The sequence below is a fragment of the Gopherus flavomarginatus genome, chromosome 5 (assembly GCF_025201925.1).
Source record: "Gopherus flavomarginatus isolate rGopFla2 chromosome 5, rGopFla2.mat.asm, whole genome shotgun sequence".
In the NCBI taxonomy this organism is placed as follows: Eukaryota; Metazoa; Chordata; order Testudines; family Testudinidae; genus Gopherus; species Gopherus flavomarginatus.
The window spans coordinates 27,655,605-27,681,978 of NC_066621.1; the positions used below are offsets into that span (position 1 = coordinate 27,655,605).

The window sequence follows — 26,374 nt, forward strand, 5'->3', positions numbered from 1 at the left end:
CTTCAAAGAGAAACTGCTGAGCTTCAGTTCATCTGCAAATTTGACACCATCAGCTCAGGATTAAACAAAGACTGTGAATGGCTTGCCAATTACAAAACCAGTTTCTCCTCCCTTGGTTTTCACACCTCAACTGCTAGAACAGGGCCTCATCCTCCCTGATTGAACTACCTCCATTACCTCTAGCTTGCCTGCATATATATACCTGCCCCTGGAAATTTCCACTACATGCATCTGATGAAGTAGGTATTCACCCACGAAAGCTCATGCTCCAAAACGTCTGTTAGTCTATAAGGTGCCACAGGATTCTTTGAAGGCATCACCATTTCTTGAACTGGACAGAACTCTAGAATGAGTGCTGTAAGGAAGGCTCCTGCAGGTAAATGGTCTGAATCATTTAACTGTAGGTAGGGTTTCACTTTTAACGTACTGTGACATTCTCCAGGGTACAGTTTGGACTGGTGGACCGCTGTGTGTCCTCAACTCTCCAACTTGTGGTACTTTTTACACTGCTTTGCTGTGAGAACAACCAGTCCTTGTCTGCTGTCACCCAGCCTTCATCATATAAAGTGCTCCCAACTATACTGTATGAGTGCTGTAGCCAGCCACTCCTGAATTACACCAGCAGGGCAACAAGAGCAAACTCCCAGTGCCAGACTTTCTCCAAATAATGTGCATCTTGTACTGCCATCTCTTCTGGACAATACAAACTCATAGTAAGTCTGTCATTTCATTAATAGAAAATGATATGCACAAATCTTATCTCAAATGGAGTTTCCCAAACACTTCAATCCAAACACACACCGGTTTAGATAACACTGTAGTTGTTAAACTTGTTTTAAAGATAGATTTTTAAGTGATTGCAAGTAATGAAACATAAGTCAGAATTGATTACAAGGAAATAAAAGGTAAAATGCAACTAATACCTAACTTAACAAGCTAAGGATATATCTACACTACGAAATTAGGTCAATTTTATAGAAGTCGATCTTTAGAAAGCGATTTTATACAGTCTATTGTGTATGTCCCCACTAAGCACATTAATTCGGCGGAGTACCTCCTCACGGTATTGACTCACAGAGCGGTGCGCTGTGGGTACCCATCCCACAGTCTCCGCAGTTTCTGCTGTCCATTGGAATTCTGGTTTAAGCTCCCAATGCCTGATGGGGCAAAAACATTGTTGCAGGTGGTTTTGGGTACATGTCATCCGTCTCCCCTTCCTTCCTCCCTCCCTCCCTCCTTCCCTCCCTCCATGAAAGCAACGGCAGACAATCATTTTGTGCCTTTTTTACCTGGGTTACCCATGCAGACACCATAGCAAGGGAAGCATGGAGCACGGTCAGCTCATCACTGCTGTTGTGAGCATGGTAAACACCTCGCGCATTATCCTGGACTATGTGCAGAAGCTGGCTAGGAGGACGATTGTGCATGAGGACGATAGTGAGGAGGACATGGACACAGACATTCCTGAAAGCACGAGATGTAGCAAGTGGGGCAGGTTAATACAGTGGAACGGTGATTCTGGGCCTGGCAAACAAGCACAGACTGGTGGGACCGCAGAGTGTTGCAGGTATGGGATGGTTCCCAGTGGCTGCAAAACTTTTGCATGCGTAAGGCCACTTTCCTGGAACTCTGAGTTGCTTTCCCCTGCCCTGAAGCTCAGTAATACCAAGATGAGAGCTGCCCTGACAGTTGAGAAGCGAGTGGCAGTAGCCCTGTGGAAACTTGCAACACCTGACTGGTACTGGTTAGTCGGGAATCAATCTGGAGTGTGCAAATCTACTGTAGGGGCTGCTGTGATCCAAGTAGCCAATGCAATCACTGATCTTCTGCTAACAAGGGTAGTGACTCTGGGAAATGTGCAGGTCATAGTGGATGGCTTTGCTGCAATGTGGTTCCCTAACTGTGGTAGGGATATGCGTTCCGTCTATTGCCCCATTTTGTCACTTGATCACCTTGCCAACCGGTATGCAAACGGCAAGGTGTACTTCTCAATGGTGCTGTAAGCACTGGTGGGTCACAAGGGATTTTTCACCAACATCAACATGGAATGGCTGGGAAATGTGCATGACCCTTGCATCTTTAGGGACTCCTGGCTGTTCGAGCAGCTGCAAAAGGGACTTACTTCCCAAACCAGAAAATTTACCATTGGGGATGTTGAAATGCCAATAGTTCTCCTTGGGGACCCAGCCTATCCCTTGCTCCCGTGGCTCATGAAGGCATACACAGGCAGCCCGGACAGTGGTAAGGAGCAGTTCAACTATAGGCTGAGCAAGTGCAGAATGGTGGTAGAATGTGGCTTTGGATGTTTAAAAGCTCACTGGTACTGTTTGCTGACTAGGTCTGCTGACCTCAGCACGAACAGTATTCCCATTGTTATTGCTGCTTGCTGTTTGCTCCATAATATCTGTGAGAGTAAGGGAGAGACGTTTATGGTGGGGTGGGAGGTTGAGGCAAATCGCCTGGTGGCTGATTTTGAGCAACCAGACACCAGGGCAATTAGAAGTGCACAACTAGGTGCACTGCGCATCAGAGAGGCTTTGAAAACCAGTTTCATGACTGGCCAGGCTATGGTGTGACAGTTGTGTGTGTTTCTCCTTGATGCAAACTTGCCCCCTGTGTTGATTTTAATTCTCTGTAAGCCAACCACCCTCCCCCCTTTGATCACAGCTGTCAAAGGAAATAAAGTCACTATTGTTTCGAAACCATGCATTCTTTCTTTGTTAATTAAAAAAAAAAATGAGATAACTGACAAGGTAGTCCGGATGGGGTGGGAGAGGAGGGAAGGACAAGGCCACGGTGCTTATTGTAGCCATGCTACAAATCAGAACTGTTTGAATGACAGCCTTCTGTTGCTTGGGCCATCCTCTGGAATAGAATGGCTGGGTGCCCAGAGTCCGTCCCATCCTGCCCCCTCCCCCCCTGTTCTTGGGCATTTGGGTGAGGAGGAGGCCAGGTGGTTATACAGTGCATGCAGTGGCAGTCTGTGCCTTTCCTGCAGCTCCACCAGATGCCTCCTCATGTCCGTTTGCTCCTCCATTAGCCCCTGCATCGCCTCCTGCACTCACTTAATGCTTTCCTGGCCTCTGTCACTGAATGCCTCCATGCATTCAGCTGTGCCCTATCAGTGTGGGAGCTCGGAAAACATGTCATCGCAAGTGCGTTTTTTTCCCGCCTTCTAATCTGCAATAACTTCTGGAATGGAGATGATAGGGGGAGCATAGAAACATTTGCACCTGTGGGGGGAGGGAGGGATAATATGGGAAAGTAAAATTTAAGAAGATACATTTCTGAGATTCACAGTGAATGAAGCAATTTATAGCAGACAGCATATGTGCTTTAGGTACAAAGTCGCATTTTGCCTTTTATATTGAGGGCATGCCGGTATTATAACACATCAGACATGGCTGGGCAATAGAATTTGGTTTCCAGGCAGCCATGGTAAGCCAAAGGGTACTCAGGGTTGGCTGCTTCTGCCTTCATAACATGGGAATGGTTTCAAACTGCAGCGCCCTCCTTTCCCATAGCAAGCAATGCTGGTTGGGTTTGCCATTTAAAAGGAGGGGCTGTGGTTTTTGGGTGGATGTGCTGCATACCCCTCCTCCACCCTACTGTGTGGCTAGTCTCTGGGATGATCCCTTCTCCTCTCCCCCCACTGTGTGGCTATTCTCAGGGATGATCCCTTTTAGCCAAGCTTAAATAGCCCAGCATGAATGGGGTCCTTTTACTGTTCCCTTACAAAAATTCTCCTATTTCAACCAAGTGACCATGAATGATATCACTCTCCTGAGGTTAACCCAGAAAGATATAGACTGAATGTTGCTTGAATGCAACCAAAGATCAGGACTATTTGCTGCCATGCTTTGTGCTGCAATGATTCCAGACTACTTGCTACTGTGGAGGACAAAATAAGGCAGTGCTCCCCAGAAACCTTCTGCAAAGGCTTTCAGAGTACCTCCAGAGAGAGCTTCATGGAGATGTCCCTGGAGGATTCCTGCTCCATCCCCAGACATGTTAACAGACTTTTTCAGTAGTTGTACTGGCTGTGAATGTATCCCAAATCTTCAGGGCAAATAGGTATATCTCCATATATATACACAGCTGGAGGGGACTCTGAAAGGTCATCTAGTCCAGCCCCCTGCCTTCACTAGCAGGATCAAATACTGATTTTGCCCTAGCTCCCTAAATGCCCCCTCAAGGATTGAACTCACAACCTTAGGTTTAGCAGGCTAATGCTCAAACCACTGAGCTACCCCTCCCCCTAAACATTAGCATTAAACACAATTGCTTTTAACCCCTGTAGTGTAGTTACAAATGTGCACTCACCAGAGGTGCCTTCTCTGGCTTCAGGGTCTGGGAACCCACCTTAGGCGGGTATTGGCTGCAGGGTGATGAAAAGGTCCTTTCTGCTGGGGAGAACGAATTCTTTGCTTGCCTGCTGCACATTCTTCTCCTCTTCCTCATGCACAAAATCCTCCTTCCTGTTGCATGACACTCCCCCCTTGCAGGTGTCCATGGACAGTGGTGGGGTAGTGGTAGGGTCCCCGGCAGAATGCCATTCAATTGATCATAGAAGCTCTGACCCGGAATGCCTGTTTACCGCCTCTGTCTTTTGGTAGGCTTGCTTGAGCTTCTTAACATTCACATGGCACTGCTGTGTGTCCCTGTTGTAGCCTTTCTCCACTATGCCCTGTGCGATTGTGGCATATAAGCATTTCTTCTTTTTGATCGGAGTTTGGCCTGCAGAGATTTTCTCCTCATACAGCAGTCAGATCCAGTGTCTCCCGTTTGGTCCATGCTGGAACTCGTTTGCGATTCTGGGACTGCAAGGTCACCTGTGCTGCTGAGTTCACCACGCTGACCAAACAGGAAATGAAATTCAAAATTTCCCAGGGCTTTTCTTGTGTCCCTGGCTAGTGCATCGGAGTCCAAAGTGCTGTCCAGAGCACTCTGGGATAGCTCCCAGAGGCCAATACTGTTGAATTGCGTCTACAATACCCCAATTTCGACCCAACAAGGTCGATTTTAGCACTACTCCCCTTGCTGGGGAGGAGTACAGCAGTCTATTTTAAGAGCCCTTTAAGTCGATGGAATGAGGTTGGGTGTTTAGACACATAGCTTATAAAATCGACCTAACACGGTTAAATTCGACCTAACCTCGTAGTGTAGAAAGGGCTAAGTGAACTTAAAGCAAAAAACTCTCTAACCATGTGTTCTAGTAGTCTTAATGGCTGAATCTTTCAGCCAGGATCCCTCCCCAGACCAATGATGCCTCCCTTTTCCTTCATGTGGTGTTGATGCTGTGAGTAGAGATGAAGGGAGAGAAAATCTGGGGAGTTTGCACCTCTCTCTTACTGCAATTCTCGTCTTTGAGAATCCTCTCCAGCTGGGGTTCAGGTGACAGTCTGTGGGATGGGAACTGCCAGCTGTTTCTTTGCCAACATATAAATTTCTCGCTCACACCTTTTTCTTGCCAAAGAATGGCTGCTTAACTAGGTGATAGTCCATCGAATTTTTTAGACACCTAGCTGAGGCATCAGTTTGCCTTTTGTCTCTGAGGAATTGGTTTGTGCCTGATTTTCTGAATTTGGAGCATGTTACAGCAATGTTATACGGTAGAATCTTATAACTTTACATACAGTGTTGCCATGCATATTTTACCAGGACAATAATGATCAGTACATTGTGACTTCTCAAATGATAGCTTTGTACAAAATCCATTATAGTTTTGTAAAAAGGGTGAACATGAGGATACAGACTGTCACGTATACATGATTCATTCCTGTCTGTGTAAGAATGATGAGCAAGGTCCTTAGTTGGGGGGTGGGATAGCTCAGTGGTTTGAGCCTGCTTAAACCCAGGGTTGTGAGTTCAATCCTTGAGGGGACCGCTTGGGGATCTGGGGCAAAAATTGGTCCTGCTAGTGAAGGCAGGGGGCTGGACTCAATGACCTTTCAAGGTCCCTTCCAATTCTAGGAGATAGAAAAACTAATAATAGGAGATGTATCAATCTTTTATGGGTGTTTGTTACATTGGCAGTTCAGTGCAACTTTGGGCATTCATTGTTTCCTGTGGCAACACGATGAGGCTGCTTCCACACAGCAAAAGAGTTCAAACTGTTGGCCTTAGGCGGGCTGCTTCCTTACCCTCTGCTGCATGTCTTCGCTGCAAGAGTGAGAGCTCCCCAGGGCCAGATGATGAAAGTCTTGAGAATTTATGTTGACACTAAAACTGATAAAAAGGCACACTTTTTCTTTTGGCACATAACTTGCTGTGGAAGTTCCTGCCACAATGCATCCCAGATGCCAAACACTTAGTAGGATATTAGAATTATCTATTTATATGGATATTAAGAACATTCGCAGATGTATTGGACAGAAGAAATGTTTTTTTCCAAGGGGCTATAAACTCTCCTGAATGATACCACAAGTTAGCTGACAGGGATAAGAGAACTTCCTTATGGGCAGGGTATTCTGTAAGTGCCAACAATGATGTTCCTTGCACCTTCCTCGAGAGCATCTGGTACTGGCTAAGTGAGAGACAGCATACTGAACTAGCTGGATCCTTGATGTGCTCTGCTCTGGCAATTCCTATTCCTACAAGGTTTTACTGCTGTTGTAGTTTGTCTTTGTTCTACATATGTAGCTAAACATTCATTACATCTTTTCCGTCCCTTTCCATTGCAGAAAAACGATGTTGAATGACCTATTGAGATTTGACGTAAAGGATTGCTCTTGGTGCAGGTATGAGAATATTTCTCATGTTTATTACTGATTTAATTCCTGCCATAGAAGTCTTTTGGACTTGACAGCTGTCCAAAATGGGTTAATTTAAGTAAAATCTTTGAGAGCAGGAGATTTTTTGACTTTTTTTGCCTGGTGTCAAGGTTATTTTAATTTCCACCTCACTCATGTGTGTGTTGATGGTGGGTGAGATCCTCACCTCTGTTTCAGCCCCTTTACACCGATTAAACAGTTGGGAGTTGTGTAAAGAGTCTTTAAGAGCTTCAGTTACAGAAGCTCTGTGGAAGATGGTTGTAAAGCTGACTTCTTGGAATCCCCTCACAATTTCTGATGTAGGGGGATGCCAAGGGTTGTGTCTGTGGTGCTGCTGGGATTTGGGACAGCACTGCTGCCCATAGACCAGCCCAGGGAGGTGCTGTAGTTTAGACACCCTCTGAAGGCTGTCTTCATTACAGAGAGAACTCATCCAGCTCCCAGAGCTGCCCAGGATTGGGAAGGGTTAAAGCCAATTTTGCCCCACTCCAGCCTGGACTGTGAGCAGTGTGTTATCTTACCACATAGCTGTATAATAGTGTTGCAGAATTTATTTCAACATTCATATTTAAACTTTGCATGATATATTTTAGAAAAGAATTAAACTTAATAAAACACTTTATTTACCATAAAACCATGGTCAGCATGATTAGAAAGTATAGAATAAATGAAAATGCTCGTTTATTAACACTGAAATAACTGCTTTGGTTAATTGCTTTCCCAAAACAAATATTTTCATAGCCAACTTAAATAATTTCTTTGTGTATTTGAAACATACAAAGGAAGCAGCAGTCAACCCTATCTTTGTGTTATCCCCCAGGGCTTTTACCACAGGGACCCCTCCAGCTCCCCGGTATCACCATTCAGCAGTAGTCTATGGGAGCAGCATGTTTGTGTTTGGTAAGCCATTGACAAACTTAGGCTTTGTGTACTATGAATGATGAATGTTTTGAGAATTTATCAGGCTATTTTTTAAAAGGGAGTGTTAACTTTAGGAGGTGTATAGGCATGAGTCAAAGATCTCCAGTTCAGTCCCAACCTGTGGCTGATTTATAGCCAGGACTTCAGGTTTGAGTTTCCTTTCTTTTGTCCCAGGAAAAACTGCATACCATCAGAGATGATAAAATGCAGAAAAACTATCTTACTGCAACACCTTCACGAGTTGCTCTGCTGGAAAGAAGACGAAGTACCACAAGAAATGAGACACCAGCATCGTCACTTTCTTAAAAACAAGGGTGACAGGAGCGACTGTAACAAATATTGTGGCATTTTCTTTCTTAGCATCATGGGAAAAGGCTTTGCATGAGTTGTCCTGAAGAGACTTCAGACCCTTGCAGATAGAATCTATCCTGAATCAGAGTGCGGCTTCAGTGCTGAAAGGTCTACTTTTGACATAATCTTCTCACTGAGGCAACTACAAGAGGAATGCAGAAAACAAATCCCCTGTACATAACCTTTAGAAGTGGACTATTTTTGCATCTAGAAAAGTTTGGCTGTCCCCCCAAGCTCTTGAGCATGATTTGGTCTTTCCATAAAAACATGTATGGTATAGTCCAGTATGACTGCTGAGTCTCAGAGGGCTTCCAGATTTGTAGAAGGGTCAAGCAAGGCTGTGTACTTGTCTCAACTCTCTTTTGGATCTTCTTCTTACTACTGAAACAAGCTTTTGGTTCCTCAACTGAGGGAATCTACTTGCACACAAGATCTGATGGAAAGCTGTTCAATCTTCAGAGGGGTAGCCGTGTTAGTCCGTATCCATAAAAACAACAAGGAGTCCGGTGGCACCTTAAAGATTAACAGATTTATTTGGACATAAGCTTTCATGGGTGAAAAACTCACTTCTTCAGATGCCTCCATGCATCTGAAGAAGTGGGTTTTTTACCTACAAAAGCTTATGCCCAAATAAATCTGTTAGTCTTTAAGGTGCCACTGGACTCCCTGTTGTTTTTGTTCAATCTTGCAAGACTCAGATCTAAAACCAAGACTCGGAAGGCCTTCATTTAACACCTCCTCTTCGCTGATGTTGCAGCTGTGACAACCCACACAGAATCCCATCTCCAAAACCTCATGAACAGTTTTTCCAGTGCCTGCCAAGACTTCGGGCTTACTATAAGCCTAAAAAAGACGAACATAATGTGCCCAGGAGTTGAAGAAGCATCCTCTTTCAAGATCAACAACTATGAACTTGAAGTGGTGAACAAGTTCACATACCTGGGGTCCACTGTCGCAGTCAATCTTTCACTTGAAACAGAACTCAACCTCCACATTAGAAAAGCTGCCACAACAATGTCTATGACTGAGCAAGAGGGTATGGCAAAACAACAAACTGACAGAAAACACAAAGATCTGTGTGTATTGTGCATGTGTTATCAGCATACTTTTGTATAGGAGCGAGACATGGACCTTATACTGTCATCAGGAAAAGAGGCTCAATAGCTTACCGATGTGTTGCCTTTGTTGGACTTTTGGAATTTCCTGTAGCTGTTGCTGAGCGGAGGTGCTCAAGAGGGCCAGTATACCCAGGACCAAACATTCCTCAAACAGAGACGCCTCCGCTGGCTTGGGCATGTGTGCCGAATGAATGATGGGCACATCCCAAAGGATATCCTCTATTGTGAACTGGTGTCTGGAAAAGGACCCAAAGGATGCCCAAAATTGCATTTCAAGGATGTGTGCAAGCAAGACCTCAAAAGAAATGGATGTGGATAACTGAGAAGATCATTCTCTAGACTGCAGCCTTTGGAAACAAGAGCTTAACAAAGGTCTCTAGAGTTATGAGAGGAAGCAGTTCTGCTTAGAAGAGAAGAAAAGAGCTTGCACAAGCCAGAGCCCAAAGTGTCAAAACACCACCCTTTAAATTTGTCTGATGCAGCAGAGATTCTCTCTCAAGTGAGTCCCTTCAGTCACAGCCACAACTGCCATAAAATCAGTTGAGTAAATTCTTTACCTCTTGGGTACATATCCATGGTCTCTCAAGGCTGAAGGATGCCTATTACTTGTATAAAATAACAAACAACTACTGAAGCCCGCTACTTAAATTGTTGTCCTTTAAACAAATTGGAGCTTCTCATTCATAGCCCAGGTGTCAGGTGACTTCCTTCCAATGCATTAAAGAGAAGGCTGGACAGCTGAATTATGAAATCACCTACTTGTCGGAGACTTTGGGTTGTCCCTTTTCTTCACCCTGCTTTATCTAGTTTAAGGTTTTACCCATGGTAGGGAATAGTTTTTAAAACCTGTTCTTAAAGATGGTTTGTGCTAACACCGATGAAAAGTGTTGTGCCTAATCAGTAATCTATTAGGCCTAATTTTTAATGGTGCCTTAGAATAGTTGGGCCTGATCCACACTGACCAGGCAAACAATGTTTAACTTGTGTTAGCAGAAATAGTTTTTAAACCAGGGCTTAAAAATAATCCTCTAGTACAGGTAAAACTGTGAAAATGAGCCCTTCTCAAAATTGACTGTGAAGATCCTGTTGCCTTAACTATCCACCTAATATCATGAGCTCTGATTTCAATGTGATTTGAGCTGCACTTAGCAAGGCTCTGCTTGGGCTTCTTCCAATGCTAATTCACTTTTCTAGTATGAGAGGAAACACCAGTTCTTTTGATTTGATGAATGATCAAAGTATTGTGACCTTACCTTACCTCAAAAAACTGATCTGCATGGGATAAAGGGTTTGTTGTATTGCTGATGATTCGGTAGGTGAGGTTTTCCCCACTGAGCCTGTGCCATTAGTGTTATGCCCAGGGGACTGTAGTGTTGGAGGTACAGGCCTTTTCTACACTAGAGAAACTTGTGACTGTGTCCTTCCATTATTGGAAAGTGCTCTTTTGCCCACATACAAACTTGCTAAAGGCAACTATTTCTCTGCTAGCCATTGGTTTAAGCTATCCTGATTCCCCATGGAGGCTAAGTCCTAATCAGTGTTAGTTCAACTAGTAGATTGCCAGTTTGGACATGTCTGACCACCATGGTAATGCAATTGGTGCAAATAGTCCTTCCATCACTGTCTTGCAGAGTACCAGTCACTACAGATGTGGCCTGTGTGATCTCCTTTCTGCATTCCACTGTTCATGGGTCAAGTTGTCCAGGAGCTTCCTAGTCCTTCATGTAGCCCTGTGGAGCTCACTTGCAAGCTATTTTCAGAGACAAACTTTTTGTTAAGTTATATCACAGTGTGCTACCATCCGTACCTTCATATTTTTGTGGGGTGAGCAGTATGTGCAGAGCTAGCTAGGGACGTCACCAGAAATAGTATACTAGTGGATGTGTGAGCAACTCTCCACACATAAGTATCAAACACAAGGACCTGTGCCAGCAGAAGGCAAAAGACCCGAGGCAGTGTCTAGATATAAAGGACCATAATAAAATTTGTTGAATTATCAAAAGACCTGTCTGTTCTAGAAGGAATTGGGCAGCATCACATCCAGGGCCTTCCAGTCATCATGATATAGTGGCTGACAATGCTAACTCTTCTGGAGAGAGTCTCCAAGATGAAGAGGATAGACAGAATGTTCTATGGCCTGTGCTATACAGGAGGTCAGAGTACATGATCACAATGATCCCTTCTGGACTTATAATGTATGACATGTACTTGGCTGTCTGGGGGCTTGGAGATCACAGTCTAGGATGCTGACACTTCCAGACAGGGCTTGTTAGGAAATGCAGCAGCTGAGATTCAAACATCTCTAGAGCTTTACAAAAAAATAAGTCTCAAGATTTTTTTTTAAATGTAAAGATACAGGAGATAACCTTAATACAACTCTATTATTCTATATGATGAACTGTTGAGTGGAGTTATGTCATTTTCAATCAGCTATTTGCTAATGTTCATAATAATTGAATATAAATTGTGCCAAATGTGAAACTTTGTCTAATGAAATTGTTGTTATCCAGGTGGCTACACTGGAGATATATATTCCAATTCCAATTTGAAGAATAAAAATGATCTTTTTGAGTATAAGTTTGCAACTGGCCAGTGGACAGAGTGGAAGACTGAAGGAAGGTAAGGGGCTGGGTGTCATGGAAGATGAGCATCAATTAGGAAATAGTTGTAGTGGCAGCAGTAGGCAATGCTATTGCTAAGTTTGCACATCAGGTTCTATTATAGCCTCAAAAACTTTCATCTTTTGGGCTGCAGTTTTCAAGCAGGGACTGTGTCCGAGAGTAAGTGCTCTTCGAAAGTTTTGCCAGAAATTCCTTAATCTATTTTCAGTTCTATGACAGTGGGGGAAAATACATTTGTATTTGTTTGGTTTTTGTTTTGTATTTTAAAAAAGAATTGTTGTGTGATCTTTCCAGGAGTCAGTGCAAATTTATTAATTGGTTTACCATTTCATCAATGGAAAGTGGATATACACCAGCCTTCGTACCCTGAGCAGTTTTGCCACACACTTCATACAAACCCACTGGTAAAGATAAACAGTCAAGTAAATTTATTGACTGCAAAAGACAGATTTTAAGTTGTTATAAGTGATCGGCAAAAAGTCAGAGTTAGTTACCAAAATAAAATAAAATTAAATATAAGCACACAGTCTAAACTCTCAACCCCATTAGACTGGGCAACATCTAGATTAAGCAGTTTTTCTCACCCCACTGGATATTGCAGTTCATAGTATACAGATTTCACCCTCGAAACCTGGGCCAGCCTCCTCTGTTGGAGTCTTCTGTGAGTGTCTTGTTGCTTACAGCATAGGTGGAGGCAGGAGAAAGGCGAAGCATGGGCCTCTATGTTCTGTTTGGGGAACACAAGTCCAGGCATGTCTGGGGGGCATTGCTGAGTCTCCAGGCAAGGTTGAGAAATTCCCCTGGTGTGGCCTCATGCAGGTGAGTCATTGAATTGTAGCTCCCTTGCTGGACAATGGATGTTGATAGGTTGTTTGACACCCTCCACGGGTGTTGGTTACTTTTCTTGCTGTTGCCTCTGGGAAGCTAATATCTGGCTGATCCTTCAATTTACAGCATGTTTTAGTGACAACCATGCAACACAATTCTCATAACTTCATATGCATGAATGATATACGTATATGGATAGAGAAATGACTTTCAGCAGATCATAACCTTTCCCTCGATACGGTACATGACCTGCTTTGTATGCAATATCCCAATTATATACAGATGAGGAATATGGGGGTTACAGGGCACTCCCCCAAGGTGTAGAATGTCACAGTATGTGCATCATGGGAGGCTAATACCATGTTCCCATAACCACTTGGACAAATGTTTTGGTCCTGTAAACGTGTGCTGTCGGGGTTCGCCCCTCTCTGGGCCGGCTGGGAGCCCGGCTGCCTAACTACCTGGGGCAACAAATGACAGCTCAGGGCTCAGGCCCTCAGGCAGGGGCTGAGCAAACAGTTCAGTCTACTAAGCCCAGGCCCTAGGTCAGGGTGGGGCTGCAAACAACAATTCAGGGCTCAGACCCTCAGGCAGGGCTGAGCAAACAGTTCAGTTTATTAAGCCCAGGCCCTAGGACAGGGCAAAGCACAAACAACAGTTCAGGGGCTCAGACCCTCAGGCAGGGGCTGAGCAAATAGTTCAGTAAGGTAAGCCCAGGCTCCTGGGCCTGAGCGTCGGGGCGAGGGGGAGACTGCCACCCGTGAGTGGAGTGCAGGGAGGACGCAGGCTTGCCCACTCCTCTGCATCCCAGCCCGGGGCCCTAACAGTGGCAGGCAGCCTGCTGCTGTGTCAGTGGGGATCCTGGCCACAACACACTGACACTGGCTCTGGGTGTGCTGCAGCCAGACTAGGATCGGCTGCCCCCAGGCTACTTCCGACCTCCCCCTCTACCGGTACCTCTGTCTTGGCGGCGTCTTCTGCAGCGTCCCACACCATGGGCTCTTCAGGATACTGAGCGAGGGGTAAACTAGGTAGCTCCTCAGGGTCCCTTTGTACAGACCAGCCTAGGTGCTCTTCCAGCGCCTGGTTGGTGTCCAGGCTCCGCAGGTATGGCCAGTCCTCGGGTCAGTCGCAGGTGGCAGGAGTCTCCCCAGTGGGAGCTAAGGCACCAGTGTCTGGCCTCTCCGGCAGCCAGGCAGCTTTTGAGCCCTGGGGCTGGGCTTTTATACTTCCTGCCCTGTGCCTTGACCTTGGGGGGGGGGGCAGGCACAGGCTCCTGTGGCTCCACCCACTTTGTCATCTGTAAGGGCTCGTCCCTCTCTGGGGCGGCTGGGAGCCAGACCGCCTCACTACAGGACCCATGAGGAATTGCAAGCCTAACCCAACAGTCCACTTGGCTCCGTGCACTGTGGGATAGTTATCCACAGTGCAGCCCTCCATGAGTCAATGCAGGCCCTGCTAGTGAGGATGCGCTCCGCCGACACAATGTGCATATTGGGGACATACAGAATTGACTTGCTTGAATCGGAGGCTCAATGTCGACTTAAATAAAATCAGTTTAATTTTGTAGTGTAGACATATTCTTAGCATCTTATTTGCTTTTTTCGACCACTGTTGCACTTTGAGCATATGTCTTTGTGCAAACTCCACAGTGATGCCTGCATAAGTTGTTATAGTTAATTCAGAACTTGTAAGATGTATGAGAAGTTGCATTTTATTCTTCCAATGTGCATTATTTTGCATTTATGGACCCTGAACTTATTTTCCATCATGTTGCCCATTCACCTAGCTCAGTTAAGTCCCTCTGAATTCCTCTGTCTTCTCAGGACTTGAATAACCTAAATAACTTGAATTTGAGTCAGCAAATTTCACTACCTCACCACTCTTTAATTAACATATTTGACAACATTGGGCCTGGTACAGAACCTTGAGACCATGTTGAAGACTGATAATTTATTATTGGGGACTTGAAAATCTAGGTCTCAGTATCTATACCTCACTCATCTGTAAAATTTGCCTTATAATCAAAGCCTTGTGTATTCTGCAGCAATGGGATTTGCTGTGGATTTTATCCTTGCTGCAGAGCTGTGCTCCAGAATCTCAACTTTTGTTCTAAAAAATTACATTTCTAGGCCTATTGGGTATTCAGATAACATTGAGTGTAAGCAATGAAATGATGACCATCTTAATCTGCTTGAAACAATAGTCGCCATTTTCATAGATAATAAAGCCTGAAGTGACCACTGTGATCATCTAGTCTGCCATCCCGTATAACATAAATTTATAACATAAATTTTAAAAACATAGAATTTCCTTGAAATTAATTCCTGGTTGAATTAGAGTAGATCTTTTTGAGAAAAACGTCCAATCTTGAGTTAAAAATTGACAGCATTGAAGAATCCATCACAGCCCCTTGTAAGTTATTTCCATGGCTAATATACTCTGACTGTTAAAAATTTGACCTTATTTCCAGTCTGAATTTGTCTAGTTTCAACTTCTAGTAATTGGATCTTATACTTTTTTCTGCTAGCTGGAGAGCCCTCTGTTATCAAATTTCTGTTAATCTCTGCATAGGTACTTATAAACTGGAATCAAGTCTCCCCTTGATCGTCTCTTTGTTAAACTAAACAGATTGAGCTCCTTGAGTCCATCACTATAAGGGATGTTTTCCAATCCTTTAATCATTCTTGTGGCTCTTCTCTGAACCCTCTGCTTTTTATCAACATCCTTTATGAATTGGGGACACCTAGAATACTGTGTCCAGTTCTGCAGCAGTTGCATCATTGCCAAAGAGAGGTAAAATAATCTTCCCACTCCTCAGTTATCTGCTGTTTGGTACATCCAAAACCTTTTGGCCACAATGTGACATTGGGAGCTCATTTTTAGCTGATTATCCACCACAGTCCCCAAGTCTTTTTCAGAGTCACTTTTTCCTAAGGGCTTGTCTACATCACAAAGTTGCAGCGCTGGTGAGGGGGTTACAGCGCTGCAACTTAGGAGGTGTACACATCTGCAGGGCATCACCAGCGCTGCAACTCCCTGTTTGCAGCGCTGGCCATACTCCCGTTTTGTCTCGGGTGTAGAGGATCCAGCGCTGGTGATCCAGCGCTGGTAATCAAGTGTAGACACTTACCAGCGCTTTTCTTGACCTCCGTGGAATAAGCGGGTATCGCAGCATACCTGAGGAAGCCTCTCTAGTAATCAAGCAGGGCTCCTTCCCTGCGGTTTGCAGGGGGGTTCAGGGAACGCGAGAGCAAACCACGGGGAAGCAGGTCTCCTTCCCCGGTTTGCTCTCGCATTCCCCGAACCCCCGTGCAAGCAGGTCTCCTTCCCTGCGGTTTGCTTTCGCGTTCCCCGAACCCCCCTTGAAGCCGCCCAACAGCGCTGCAGTGTGGCCACATCTAACACCACTTGCAGCGCTGGTTGCTGTAAGTGTGGCCACTCTGCAGCGCTGGCCCTATACAGCTGTACTAATACAGCTGTAACAACCAGCGCTGCAAAATTGTAGATGTCGACATACCCTAAGATAGAGTCCTGCATCCTGTAAGTATGGCCTGCATTATTTGTTCCTAGAGGTATAACTTTACGTTTTGCTGTATTGAAATGCATTTTGTTGCGTCCATTTTACCAAGTGATCTAGGTTGCTCTGAATCAGTGACTTGCCTTCTTCATTATTTATCATTCCCCCCGTCTTAGTGATCTGCAAACTTTCAGTGATGATTTTATTTATTCTTCCAGGTCCTTAATAAATATGTTAAATAGAGTAAGGCCACGAACCAATTCCTCTGGGACCCCACTAGAAACATCCACCGAATGATGATCTCTGTTTACTATTACATTGTAATTATAATGTGGGATTGTGGCTAAACTTAAATTGTAATGTGGAGGTTGGCTAAATGTAAAACTCTGAACAGTAGGAAATAGAGCTGAACTAATGCTGTGGGAGGCATTCTCTTAATTCTGCATATCCTGGTTTGGAAATGTTCAGTTTAGCCCATCTCCAGATTCTGGAAAGGCACAAGGCAGCACTGGGTAGCCTTACATCTACATTAAAGATGTTTTTTGGCTGTGAATTCCCCTTCTTTTTGAGAAATCTGTGGAAGTGAGGGAGGCATAGTTGATAGGAACACATGGGAGGGGATCCTCATGAGGTCTTTCTAGGCACATCTCACCATTAATGAGCTACCATGCCACTAGTAATGCTGTAAAGGCCGTGATCAGGAGGGAAGGTTGTAGCTAATGGGTTATGAAGAGTGTGTTTAGCAGCTGGAGACAGCAAGGGGAGAGGAGGTGTAGAATCCCTAGCCCATATCAGGGACTACTGTGGGGAAAACAACTCTGCACACCCACCTGTACATAGGAGGCTTGCATAAGATAGAATGGCTCATGTTCATATCAGTGATGGGCCTCCTTTCCAGGTCTCAGTGCTGTTGGACAGAGCTTGCTGGTTTTAAATGCTCTCCAGTCTCAGCATTGTGTTTCTGTGGCATACATTGTTCCCATCCTCAATTCCAGACCCAGTCCATCAAACTTAATGCTGCCTGCCAGGAGTTCAGTGAGACTTTCCTGGCTCAGAACCACTTCATCCTGACTGGGACTCTTGCACTGGCCAACCTGGTGTTATTTTCAGTGTGGCAGCTAGTTCCTCCCACTTCCACCTGGCCCATACCACCATACCAGATTTCACATCCCAGATGGAGTAAGTACTACGAAAACTGTCTCAGAGCAAGATCTAGGGAGGTGGGTAGATGGCATCAGGCTTGTGGGGAGCTGAACATCTCTAAACTTCACACATCACTCACACTTCCAAAAGGAGCTTCATTGTGCTCCAGATACTGCGGGAAAGGCTGGTTGAAAGCCCTAAGGTGCACAGCACATATCTCCCAAGGAGTGGATTGGAACTCAAATTGCATGTGTTTTAGGGGAGTGCTTGTTCTCCTAATTCACCTTACTCAGGGTTTGTCTACGTTGGCAAATTTCTGCGAAGTAAAGCAGCTTTTTGTGTTCAAACTGCAGACGTGTACACACTGCCAAGCTACTTTTTGCGCAGAAACTCCTCAGTTGCAGTGTTACAAAAAAAACAACTCAATGAGAGTCGTAAGGCTATTTGAGCAGAGGCTCCAGTGCTGTATTGCCAGTGTGGACACTTGATTGCTTTCTGCCCTGTAATTGGCCTCTGGAAGTGTCCCATAATTCCTCAAATGATTGCTCTGCTCATTGTTTTGAACTTGGCTGCCCTCCCCTTTCAAAGCACTGTTTCTGATAGCCATTGCATGCTGTGCTGATCTGCTCCGGGACACACAGCAAACCATTAATGTGGAATGCTTGTGCTGATGAACACAGAGGGGTATGTGTGTGTGTGAGAGAGAGAGATTGCTGTGCAGAGAGCCCAGGAAGGGAGGTGGGGGCTGACGTCGGGTATTCCCCCTCTCCCTGCCTCAGGACTGGTTGCTTCCTGCCGCTATCTGAATTTAGAAGACAGCATGCTGATGCACTCTCTGACCCCAAACCACAGTCTCTCTCCCCCCTCCATACACACACACACTTCCTATCGTCCCCCCACCCCCTTCAGTTGACTAGTAGCTGACAAAGAGGTAGGATGCCCATGGAAGAATGGAATTGGGACACCTGTATCATGTGATGCTGTGCTTGCCCCATGAGGCATTGCAAACCCTTCCCAAAGCACCCTGCGCCAGTTGCACAGTAGGATGGATATCACAATGCACTGCTGTCTTTGCCTTTGCAAGAGCTGCTAATGTGGATGTGCTCCAGCGTCACAAGAGCACAGTGTGGACAAGCAAGGGCAGTTTAATTCCTGTGTTTTAATAAAAGTGGTACAACTTGTGGTACAGAAACTTGACAGTGTAGACATAGTCTGTGTGTCACTTACACAGGAGTTCTGAGGAAACAATAGCTCAGAGGTAAGACCTGTCCATGAGCAGAATAGCTAAAGCTTTTGTAGTGCAATAATGTTTGAAATATTTCTAAACAGGTCTTTGGTACCCTTGAATAGCTGAGTTCAGGATCAGTCCAGCAATATAAATTTTAGGCACTGAGCCATAGTTGTTTTTTTTCTCCCTTGCCCAGTGCAAAAAATGTTATAAGAATCTGAACTTTCAAACCAGCTCATTTTTGTGGAGGGGGCACTGTATCTTGACCAAATAATCCTAAATTTGCCCCATAAAGTCTATCCCAATCTCTGTTGCACTTAGAAAAATTGGCTCATAAACAGAAATCACTGCTCAGTAGTAACTATGGAAGTTGCTATCACTCCTCCCTAATATTGATTGCGCTTGTAGCCTCAGGTGAGAGCTGCAGTTTGGGCAACAGATATTCTCATATCTCCTAAGGGTAGGATTGGCACAAACAATATTTAGGTAGGGTTTGGTTCATGAGCCACTGCCTGTTTCATGTAAGGGCATATCTACACTTACCTCTGGAGCGATCAATCCAGCAGTGGTTGATTTATCGTGTCTAGTGAAGATGCGATAAATTGACCACCAAGCACTGTCCTGTCAACTCCGGTACTCCACCGGAGCGAGAAGTGTAGACTGAGTCGATGAGGGAGCGTCAGCAGTCGACCTACCACAATGAAGACACCACGGTAAGTAGATCTAAGTATGTTGACTTCAGCTACGTTATTCATGTAGCTGAAGCTGCGTAACTTAGATCGATCCCCCCCAGTGTAGACCAGGCTTGAGACACCAGATGGCTGTGATGCACACTGACCTCCCATAGTTGGTTGGCACAGTGCACCACACCAGGCTCAAGGTGCCCTAGTATCATAGTGCATGCATAAATCATTTTCCGACATGGATCCCAACCACATGCCAATTTACGGAGCTGAATGGACCCCGTGGGAAGTTCTAATATATTGCTTCCCCTGGAATTGAGTGTCAAATATAGTTGAGGTCATAAGAATGGCCATACTGGGTCAAACCAACAATCCACCTAGTCCAGTATTCTGTCACTGACAGTGGCTGAAGCAAGATGCTTGAATGAAGAGAACAAGACCATTAGCAACTGATCCATCCCCTGCCATCCTATCCCAGTTTGAGGGTTCAGGGACACCCAGAGCACAGGGTGTTGCATTCCCAGACTCTCTTGGCTAATAGCCGTTTATGGACCTATCCTCCATGAACTTACCTAATTTTTTTTTTAATCCAGTTATACTTTTGGCCTTTTCAGCATCCCCTTGCAATGAGTTCCACGAGTTGACTGTGTGGTGTACGAAGATGTACTTCTTATGTTTGTTTGCTACCTGTTAAATTCATGGGTGACCCTTGATTCTTGTATTATGTGAAGAGGTAAATAACTCTTTCTTACTCACTTTCTCCACACCATTCATGATTTTCTAGACCTCTGTCATATCCCCTCCTTAGTCGTTTCTTTTTGAAGCTCAACAGTAAGGCTAAGATTTTGTCATGGTTATTTTTAGTAAAAGTCACAGACAGGTCATGGGCAATAAACAAATTCATGGAGCTCGTGACCTGTCTGTGACTTTTACTAAAAATAACTGTACAAGCTTGGGGGCAGGGAGGCACGGCCCTGGTTGCAGCCCCTGGCAGAAGCCATGGTGCAGGGGTGCATGGCCATGGTTGCAGCTGCCTGCGGAAGTGGGACAGGAGTGCCTGGCTGCAGCCCCTGCCACAGGCCATGGTGGAGGGGCACTCTTCCCTAGTTGTAGACCCTGGTGGAAGCCGCAGGGCAGGGGTTCATGACCTCAGCTGCAGCCCTTGGGGGAAGCCGTGGGGCAGGGATGCATGGTCCCATAATAGCCCCTGATGCAAGCTGCAGAGCAGGGGCGCTCAGCCTTCGAAGAAGTCACGGGGGTCTGGTAAAGTCACGGAATCCATGACTGCTGTGACCAAATTGTAGCCTTAATCATCGGTCCCAGTCTTTTAATCTTCCCTTTTATGGACGTTTGTAACCCTAATAATTGTTGTTGCCCTTCTCGGTACTTCATTCAGTTCTACTATATCTTTTTTGAGAGGGGGTTGTCATGGTGCCTGAAGTGACTCTCAGCTGACAATGCTCAAACTCAGGACATATTGTCAGAAAATAGGGCAGACATCCCCAAACTAGTGGTATATTCTATCATTAGGTTCACCAAGCCAGTAATAAAGAGTACTCCTGGATCACTATATTAGTTTTACCCTGCAATACAGATAATTCCCTTGGCATTCCTGCCCCTGTTTATTACCCAGACAAACGGGACTTTATGGTGTAAGATTTGTGACAAAGTTCCTCCTCTGCCTTGGTGGGTCCTGCACTTATTGGCGGATTTGCTCACCTCAATGATCTTCCTTTCTGGTGGAACCCACAGTCTGGGTCAATTCCTCCTGTGTTGGATCAGGAGTTGGGAGGTTTGGGGGGAACCCGGGCCCGCCCTCTACTCCAGGTTACAGTCCAGGGCCCTGTGGATTGCAGCTGTCTATAGTGCCTCCTGTAACAGCTGCATGAAAGCTACAACTCCCTGGGCTACTTCCCCATGGCCTCCTCCAAACACCTTCTTTATCCTCACCACAGGACCTTCCTCCTGGTGTCTGATAATGCTTGTACTCCTCAATCCTCCAGCGGCTCTCCCTCTCCCTCTCCCTCTCCCTCTCCCTCTCCCTCTCAGCTCCTTGCGCCTCTTGCTCCCAGCTCCTCACATGGGCACCTCACTGACTAACTGGGAGGCTTTTAACTAGTTCCAGCCAGCCCTTGATTGGCTTCAGGTGTCCCAATCAATGTAGCTATCTCCACTGCCTTCTAGAAAGATCTTAATTGGTCCCAGATGTCTTGATTAACCTGGAGCAACTGCCATTTGGTTACCATGGTACCAGGGATTTGTTTAGCCTGGGGCTAACATACCAGTTCCTCACTACTTTACTGTAACCATCTGGCCTTTTCCCATCACAGCTTATTAAAACTAAAAACACCACACATTAGTTTTGTGCAGTCCAAAAAGACCAGTCACTCACTGAAGGTCACTGAATGTTCAGGATCTCACCAAAACCAACACTGTAGCCATATTCTCTAGTTACTAAACTATAAATTATTTGGTAAGAAAAGAAATTAGTTATTAAAAGGTCAAAGCAGAGAAAATATATTGCAATTGAATCGGAATCATAGAAGATTAGGGTTGGAAGAGACCTCAAGTAGTCACCTAATTCAACTCCCTGCTCAAAGCAGGACCAACCCCAACTAAATCATCCCAGATAGGGCATTGTCAAGCCTGACCTTAAAAACCTCCAAGGATGGAGATTCCACCACCTCCTTAGGTGACTCATTTCAGTGCTTGCCACCCTCCTAGTGAAATAGTTTTTCCTAATATCCAACCTAGACCTCCCTCACTGCAACTTGAGACCATTGCTCCTTATTCTGTCATCTGCCACCACTGAGAACAGCCTAGCTCCATCCTCTTTGGAACCCCCCTTCAGGTAGTTGAAGGCTGCTATCAAATCCCCCCTCACTCTTCTTTTTTGTGGACTAAATAAGCCCAGTTCCTCAGTCTCTCCTCATAAGTCATGTGCCCCAGCCCCCTAATCACTTTCCTTGCCCTCCACTGGACTCTCTCCAGTTTGCCCACATCCTGTCTTTAGTGGGGGCCCAAAACTGGATGCAGTACTCCAAATGTGGCCTCACCATTGCCGAATAGAGAGGAATAATCACTTTCCTGGCAACGCTCCTTCTAATGCTGCCCAATATGCCATTAGCCTATTTGGCAACAAGGGCACACTGTTGACTCACATCCAGCTTTTTGTCCACTATAATCCCCAGGTCCTGTTCTGCAGAGCTGCTGCTTGGTCAGTCAGTCCCCAGCCTGTAGTGATGCATGGGATTCTTCCTTCCTAAGTGCAGGACTCTGCACTTGTCCTTGTTGAACCTCATCAGATTTCTTTTGGACCAATCCTCCAATTTGTCTAGGTCACTCTGAACCCTATCCCTACCCTCCAGCATATCTACCTTTCCTCCCAGCTTAGTGTCATCCGCGAACTTGCTGAAGGTTGTTGTGGAAAAATTCACCCATGCATCATTTTGATCAGAGACTCAGCCTGAGGCTTGTTTATTGATTACACACCAACGCGTTGGGGGTAGCAGCTATTAGAACTGCTCCCCCGAAGCAAAGCATACAGGAGCTTTTAAAGCTTAAAACCACAAGCAAATTACACATACTTGAGTAATAATTACCTTATTTGGAATACTTTGCAAAATTAATACAGGTCATGAGTTAAGGTCTTTCGGTACTTTTCAGCACCCTTTGGCAACCTTGCCTTGTATGGATGTAATTGAGTTAGGGCCTCCTTGGTACTCTCCAGCATTCTGTCACCACCTTGCCTTTTATGGGGTACACTTACACAATTGTTGTCCATGAGGTACAGTTACACAATGGGAGTAGTTACACAAGTGGTATAGGGGAAATTATGAGTTACATTTATTTTAGATAATTGCTTCACACTTACAGTTTACTTTATTGCTTCATACAAGTGGTTATTGTATTTTAAAAGCAGTAGACACGTATTGAAAATTGTTCTTGTTTCAGGGGCTTTTCACCGCCTTCCCTCTGGCCCCCCCCTCCTCCTGTGTCGTAACCCTTGACTGCTGTTGTCAAGGAGCACAACACTTAGCTTAGCTCAGGTTTTTGGGCCTGCTAGCTGCAAGATGGCCTAGACCAAGCAAATAAAAGCCTAGCATTAGGGCCAATCTAATTTTTCTCCCACAGGGTGCAAGCCATCCCATCATCCAGATCGTTAATGAAGATGTTAAACAAAACTGGCTCCTGGGGCACTCCGCTTGATTCCAGCTGCCGACTAGACATCTAGCTGTTGATCACTACCCATTGAGCCCGATGGACTAGCCAGCTTTCTATCCACCTTATAGTCCAATCGTCCAATCCATACTTTTTTAACTTGCTGGCAAGAATATTGTGGGAGACCATATCAAAGGCTTTGCTAAAGTCAAGGTATATCATGTCCACCACTTTCCCCATATCCACAGAGCCAGTTCTCGTCAGGTTGGTCAGGCATGACTTGCCCTTGGTGAATCCATGTTGACTGTTCCTGATCACCTTCCTCTTCTTCCAAGTGCTTCAAAATTGATTTCTTCAGGATCTGCTCCATGGTTTTTCCAGGGGCTGAGGTGAGGCTATAGTTCCCTGGATTATATGAGTCTAGTTGTTAGCAGAGATATAAGGTCTGCTAATTCTCCATAAGTCTCTTAGTCCTTCCGTGAATCTTTCAGGGAGTCCCAAAATGAGTTTTTGGGGATCTCAGTTCAATGGCACAAACTCACCTGTTAGAGTTCAGCAGATCAGAGATGTTGGATCAGTCCGATGAATCCGTATTTGTAGCTATCCTACACAGAGAGCAAGCTGCCAGGTGTTTTCACAGAAAACCCATTACAGCATGTGCTTTCTTCTGTCAAAGACTAGATACTTGAGTCTGAAAAGTCCCAGTGGCACTTGCTTTGAAGATTTGAAGGCTTCAATCTTGTAAACACCATGTGATAGCCAAACAATTCTCCATTAAGTAAATTCACACTGAAATGCTAAATATGTGCCTTTTGATCAAATGACAATTGAGTATAGTTGCATACATAATGTAAAGATAATATAGAGTTACAAGACATGAAAATTGTTTAGCAACTACATGTTCTTCTTCAAGTGCTGGTCCCTATGTGGATTCCAAATGTGGGTGTGCATATGTGCTGGAACCGTTTATAGTAGTGTCTGTTGACCCACGCATGTGTCGGCCATGTGGCGCATCCAAGGCGAAGAAAGGGGGTGGTCTCTACCCCATTTTGTAACTCTGCTCCCTGAACAAATTCATGTGCAACTTCCATTTTCGTATGGTGATGCGCCCTCTTATCTTTCCATGCCTTTTCCGTGGTGCCTGGTTCATGGTTCTTGGTATGAAAGATGCTTGTTCATATAGACATCCATCCCACTAATCGCAAGTATTTATTCTTCATGGTGGGCACCTCCCATTATCAGTTTTGTGTCCTCCCTGTTGGGATTGCCACTCCCCCACATTTTCACAAAGGTCTTTGTGGTTGTGGCAGCTTACATATGTTGACTGGGGCACTCCCTCTTTCCTTACCTCAGTGATTGGCTTCTCGTTGCACCCTCTCAGACCAGTCTTCTCCACACCATCCAGACCCTCCATGCCCTCCTGGACTAGCTGGGTATCTGCATCAATAACACAGAATACACAGTGTACTATGATCACTTTATATTATTATTTTTTATTACAAATATTTGCACTGTAAAAAAGGTGTTAAAAAATCTACAAGTTGAAACATGAAAGGGCATACGAATGTTTAGTATATCTGGCACATGAATACCTTTGCAAGGCTAGCTACAACAGTGCTTTGTGAATGCCTGTTCTCACTTTCAGGTGACATTGTAAATAAGAAGCGGGCAGCATTATCTCCCGTAAATGTAAACGTGTTTGTCTTAGTGATTGGCTGAACAAGAAGTAGGACTCAGTGGACTTGTAGGTTCTAAAGTTTTACATTGTTTTGTTTTTGAGTGCAGTTCTGTGAAAAAAAAAATCTACATTTGTAAGTTGCACTTTCACAGTAAAGAGATTGCATTACAGAACTTGTCTGAAAATAAATTGAAAAATACTATTTCTTTTGTAAAGGGAAATCGTGCCTCACTAATCTATACAATTATTTGAGGGTGTCAACGAGCACATAGTCAACATCCAAAAATATTTATAATAAATGTAAATTGGTAGTCTCTTGTTTAACAGTGCGATTAAAACAGTGATTAATCTTGACTTTAAAAAAAAATTTAGTTAATTTGTTTTGCGTTAATTGCTTGAGTTAACTGCTATTAATTGACAGCCCTAGTTTTCAGAGAACTATCCACAGTTAGTCCAAGAGCACTTTCTTGATTGGTGGCAGCTAATATAGACTCCATCATTTTGTATGTATGTTTGGGATTTTTTTTTTCAGTGTGCATTACTTTGTACTTATCAACATTGAGTTTCATCTGCCATTTTGTTGCACAGTCGTCCAGTTTTTGTGAGATCCCTTTGTAACTCTGCGCAGACTACTTTGGACTTAATTATCCTGAGTAATTTTGAATAATCTACAAACTTTACCACCTCACTCTTCATTGCCTTTTCCAGATAATTTTTGAATATGTTGAACAGCACTGGTCTTAGTACAGATCCTTGGGGGACCCCATTATTTACTTCTCTTCGCTATGAAAACTGTTTATTTCTACTATAGTTTCCTATCTTTGAACCAGTTGCTGACCCATGAGAGGACCTTCTCACTTCTCCCATGGTTGTTTAGTTTGCTTCAGAGCCTTTGATGTGGGACCTTGTCAATGGTTTTGTGAAAGGCCAAGTACACTTTATCAGCTAGATCACCCTTGTCCATGTGCTTGTTAACACCCCCAAAGAATTGTATCGATTAGTGAGGCATGATTTCCCTTTATAAAACCTATGTTGACTCTTCCCAACATACTGTGTTCATCGATATGCCTGCTCATTCTGTTTGTTACTGTAGTTTCAACTAGATTGCTTGGTGTTGAAGTTAGGCGTACCAGCCTCTAATTACTAGGATTGCAGCTGAACCTTTTTTAAAAATTGGCATCACATAAACTATTCTCCAGTCAGCTGGTACAGAAGCTGATTTAAATGATAGGCTACATACCAGAGTTAGTAGTTCAGCAATTTCCTATCCGAGTTCCTTCAGAACTCTTGGGTGAATACCATCTGGTTCTGGTGACTTATTACTGTTCAATTTATCAATTTGTTCCTAA

The 26,374-nt window shown here is 44.6% G+C and overlaps 1 protein-coding gene across 10 annotated transcripts in view; it reads left to right on the forward strand.

The window, feature by feature from the left end:
* Positions 1 to 26,374, forward strand: part of LZTR1 (leucine zipper like transcription regulator 1) — a 261,156-nt gene that overhangs the window by 26,735 nt on the left and 208,047 nt on the right. For 7 of the 10 annotated variants that reach the window (XR_007774752.1, XM_050956118.1, XM_050956120.1 and 4 more), the window contains exons 3-5: positions 6,684 to 6,740; positions 7,594 to 7,673; positions 11,674 to 11,782. The exons of 1 other annotated variant lie outside the window; for it this stretch is intronic. Coding sequence is in view for 8 of the 9 variants with exons in the window: in XM_050956118.1 (XP_050812075.1) it covers positions 6,684 to 6,740; positions 7,594 to 7,673; positions 11,674 to 11,782 (246 nt within the window). In the remaining variant the exon portion in view is untranslated. Of the gene's footprint in view, positions 1 to 6,683; positions 6,741 to 7,593; positions 7,674 to 8,655; positions 9,703 to 11,673; positions 11,783 to 12,467; positions 12,604 to 26,374 lie in introns of those variants that run through there. 2 more of the 10 variants (XM_050956126.1, XM_050956127.1) reach the window with 2 other exon arrangements.